The sequence below is a fragment of the Carya illinoinensis genome, chromosome 7, assembly GCF_018687715.1.
Source record: "Carya illinoinensis cultivar Pawnee chromosome 7, C.illinoinensisPawnee_v1, whole genome shotgun sequence".
In the NCBI taxonomy this organism is placed as follows: Eukaryota; Viridiplantae; Streptophyta; class Magnoliopsida; order Fagales; family Juglandaceae; genus Carya; species Carya illinoinensis.
In genome coordinates, this window is record NC_056758.1 from 5,539,026 (window position 1) to 5,543,255 (window position 4,230).

At 46.1% G+C, this 4,230-nt stretch overlaps 1 protein-coding gene across 1 annotated transcript; it reads right to left on the reverse strand.

The window, feature by feature from the left end:
* Window positions 1–430: 430 nt before the first annotated feature.
* On the reverse strand, window positions 431–3,694 carry LOC122316471 (E3 ubiquitin-protein ligase WAVH1). Its single transcript, XM_043133002.1, has 2 exons — window positions 2,941–3,694; window positions 431–2,809 (listed from the first exon to the last, which is right to left on the reverse strand). The coding sequence occupies exons 1-2, from the start codon at window positions 3,340–3,342 to the stop codon at window positions 1,001–1,003; spliced, it is 2,211 nt and encodes a 736-aa protein (XP_042988936.1). The 5' UTR covers window positions 3,343–3,694; the 3' UTR covers window positions 431–1,000.
* Between the last annotated feature and the right edge of the window lie 536 nt (window positions 3,695–4,230).

Below are 4,230 nucleotides of genomic sequence, written 5' to 3' on the forward strand. Positions count from 1 at the left end.
CGCATGTCTTTGTTTGTTTGTTTCTGTGAAGGCTACAGGACTAACATGACAACGACCACTGCAACATAAACAAAATCCTAGAAGCATACAAAAAAAAATCTTGAAAACTAAGATGCCTGTGTACAGAAACAAACATGGGGATGGTCTTACTTTGTGTGCATAAGACATAAAATAAGGGGAGATGAAACAATGAACTTCTCTCAAGTATTCATTGTGACCAATACTATAATAATGGCTTCATTTGTCGTGGCATTAAACTTAAAGAATGTCACCGAATGACAAAGGTACAAAATCATGATTATATTATTAAAATCACGAATATTACATAATTTAGGACAAAAACCCTCTAACCCCCACTCCCTACCCCTGAAGTTCTTTAAACCGATCAACAACAAACCCAAGACTCAAAACAAGAAAATATCCACAAGCATTTGGCATCATCCTGTGTCTTAACTTTAAAGACACACCCACTTTGGCATTAACCACAAAAGAAAGAAACAAAACAAAACAACTTACAGCTCATATAAACGTACAAGAAAAATGGACCCCATTTCATCATTTGCTACTTACCCAAATGTACATTTTCTTCTATTATCTATTAGGCCCCCAAAACCAAACAACGAAGATACAATAATGCAAAAAGAGGGAGACAGACATATAGATACCTTCCCACTCCCTATAGTCCTTACATTTTTTTCTTTGGGTTTTTTGCCCCCACCAAAATAAGAAAATTTTAAAGAGGAATAAAGAAGGAAACAAATCAGAGAGCCTAAAGCCCTCCAATTAATTCATGTGGGGTTGTCCTTTCACTATCCGTTACTTTCCCACTGCTCAAAAGGGCCTAGCCGTCGGGTACTTCTTGTCGCTATCATGGGCCTGGGCCCTCTCCAATCATAATTTTTCTTGCCTTTTTTTTTTCCATAAAAATTATTTATATTTAGAATTTTTTCTGTATTAAATACTACAAATATTATTAAAAAAAAAAAGAACAAAACTAAACTTAAAATCTGGCATTTTCAAAGCCGTGCAAATCGCTGACTCTGTTCATTGACTTCCTCATAATCGCCACTTTAGCCAATCTCTCGGCAGCTCTCCAAGCCGAAGTCGGCGTAAGCGGCTCCGGCTTCTCATCCACTCGACTGAGGTCCAGTCCGTTGTTTCCTCCCTGTCTTTGGCTCTGCAGCTGCTGATGTTGCTGCCGCCGCCGCTGAAGCTCGGTTAGCTCCGCTTCCAAGCCGCGCAAGAACTCCTCGACCGAGTGGGAGCTCGACTTCATCAGCAAGGCTCGAGCCGAGGACAGCAAATGGTGGGCTCCGGAGAGATTGTTGTGCTCGATCAGCCGCCGAGACTCGGCCACGGCGCGAGTGGTGACGTGGAGATTTCTCAGCCGTTGGATGTTAGGAGATGAGGATCGGACGGAGTGTGGACGCGGGACGAGGAACGTCTGTTCTTTCAAATACACGAGCTCTTGGGTCGAAGGGTCTCTGTAAGAGGGTCGTACGGACAGCAGGTGGGACCCGATGGAAGAAGCCGGTCTTTTCAATTCCACGAGCAGTTCCCTCTCTTCCTCGGCGTAGAGATCGCCCAGCCGGGCCCAACAGGATCCGAGCGACGCCGGCCGACCTGTTAAAGAATATACCGCCGCAATCTCCGCCGGTGCCGACCCGGAAACGAACCCGAGTTGAAACCTTAGATCCTGAACCACAACGCTCAACAGACCACCCACACACTTGGCAAATGCGTCTTCTGGATGCGCGTGTCCGTACGCGCCACTATCGTTAAACCCCACGGTATGGACAGGGATTTCCCAGTGAGCGAATCGCGTGGACGACACGACTGCTGGAGATGAGCGCTTCCGATTGGCAGAGCTCATTGACCCGCGTTCGTCGTCACCGTTGGATAGAAGAATAATGCTGGCTACGGGGTTCCTCTCCCGTCGATCTTCGAGTACTTTAGCGGCCTTCATAAGCGCATCGTTCGGGCACGTTCCGTCACCGATACAACCCATAGCCTCGACGATCTTTCTCGCCGATCTCCGTCCTTTCGCAGTCATCCTCGTCAGAGGCAACAACCGCTTGGAGCTCGCGGAGAAGGCAACGATCGAGAGACGATCCGTCGTAGAGAGCGACGATATGACCAATCTCATAGCACGTTTCATCATCTGTAACTTGGATCCGCTCATGCTCCGACTCACATCAAGCACCGTCACCAAGTCAATCGGAGCCCTATGCGACGGTTTCAGAACTGGAGAAGGCGGGGCTTTGACCTTCAGAACGACGGCGTAGGTCTCGTAGCTTTTACCTATGGCTACTACCGCGGCATCCGGTAACAACCTCACTTCGACGTTTCTGAGTATGTGATCACTCGTGACTCTTCCATCACTCGGGGAAGAAGAGGGACAAGAATTTACGAAAAATCCTTGGAACTCAACGGCGCCGTTTTCTTCCTCTTCGTTCTCATCGGATTCCGGTATGGGATTGAACCGAGCACCCAAAGTGGGAGACATCAAAGGCTCATCATCATTGTATACTCTAACCCACTTCGTATTGACATCTCTGACTTTGGATTCTCTATTACAGTTGTTATCACAAGTTTTATTTGCTTGGTTATTATCTTGATTCTGGGTCTGGTGGAAAGCGAGCAAAGGAAGATCCTTCCAGGTTGCGCTGCAGTCAGGGCAAATCAAAAGCTGGCTCTTTTTTATGTGCGAAGATATGCAATGGAAGTGAAAAGTGTGCGAGCATTCGGCGGTGAAAATAGCTGTTCCTTGACCAGTCTTCACGCTCTGTAAGCAGATTCCGCATCTACTCTGCAATAAATATAACCCAAAACGTCACGGAAAGTAATAGGAATAAAGAACATTCATGACTCACTTGAGAGGGGTCGATGGGAATCGAATATAAATGTACGAATGGACAAAAAGAAAAGAAAAATCCTTACTTTGGAGAGTCGTAAGCTGGCTTTGAGGAGTGAGAGGCTGGAGGGTGATTTGGGGGAGAGGTGATTGGAGTGCTGGAACAATCCGGGGCCGTTGTTCTTTGGGGTAGTTGGTGTTTTGCATTGAAGTTTTGGGCTATTGGGTACCGACGAAGTGGGTGTGGGTGTGGTGGTGGAGGAGGTGGTTCGGCACCGGAGGCTGGGGCTCGAGACGGGTTGAGACTGCAACCGAGGCGTGGATGGGCTGGAGAAAAAACCGAACTTGGAGCTGAGTTTTGGACTTTGGACGACGTTGCTATTCTCGCAATGCTGCTGCTGTTGCTGACGATGCTTCTCTGTTAATACTTTGGTTTCTCTATCTTTGGGGATGGATGTGCAGAACGCTCGTCTCCAACCAGTCACCATTTTCACTTTCAAGCTCTCCCAGTCCCTTACTCTGCAAAAGGTGTTTTTCTAAAAGGAAATAAATTGATGTGGTATTATGAAGAGGGACAAAACGGGCTGGGAATGGAAGTGATTAAAAAGACAAACGAAATGGATTAGATTAGATAGAGACACCCTTTCCATCTTCCCTTTTTTCCATGTTCCTATTTCTCTGCTTCTTCACAATCCCTGATGTTTCTTTCTCTTTCCCTCTTTCGAAATCCCCAAAAAGAGTTCTGCAATGAAAAGGCCTCACTGTTCCTTCCAAATAGAAATCTCTCTCTCTCTCTCTCTCTCTCTCTCTCTCTCTCTCTCTCTCTCTCTCTCTCTCTCTCTCTCTCCCTCCCTCCCTATGGCCGTGGGACATGCGATATGCAAATAGAATACATGAATACACAAGTTCAATCTCATATGGGAATCGTTATATTTTTAAGATGAGAGTTAGAGGGTATTGGGATTAACAAAGGTGGGAGATGACTGGCAACTGGAGGTTTCCACCTACTGTAACAAGTCAACGGGGCCGTCTCTTGAAATTTGGTATTACTGTCCCATTCCCACGTTATGGTCAGTTGGTCACCGACCCTCCCCCTCTCTCTGTCTCTCTCTCTCTCTGTGCAACGTGATTTCAAATCTCATTGGGGTGGCAATGGTGCCGTCGTTAAGGGCACATTTGATTCATCCTTTCGCCTTACTCTTCGGGACCTTCCCTTTTTTCTCACAAAGCAAAATTTGCTTTTTCTGGACATGTAATTTTTGTTTTTTTTTTTTTTCAGTCCATAATTAAGAAATCTGACATATTATGGTGCATGGAGTTACTGACATCTGTGGGGTCATGGGAATTCACTGCTCTCTGCAAAATTTTAGCTGGCT

Coding starts and splice junctions, on each gene's coding strand:
- LOC122316471 (XM_043133002.1), bottom strand. CDS start 3,342: ATGGTGACTGGTTGGAGACGAGCGTTCTGCACATCCATCCCCAAAGAT. Junction 2,810..2,940: donor CCAGCTTACGACTCTCCAAA/GTAAGGATTTTT, acceptor TATTTATTGCAG/AGTAGATGCGGAATCTGCTT.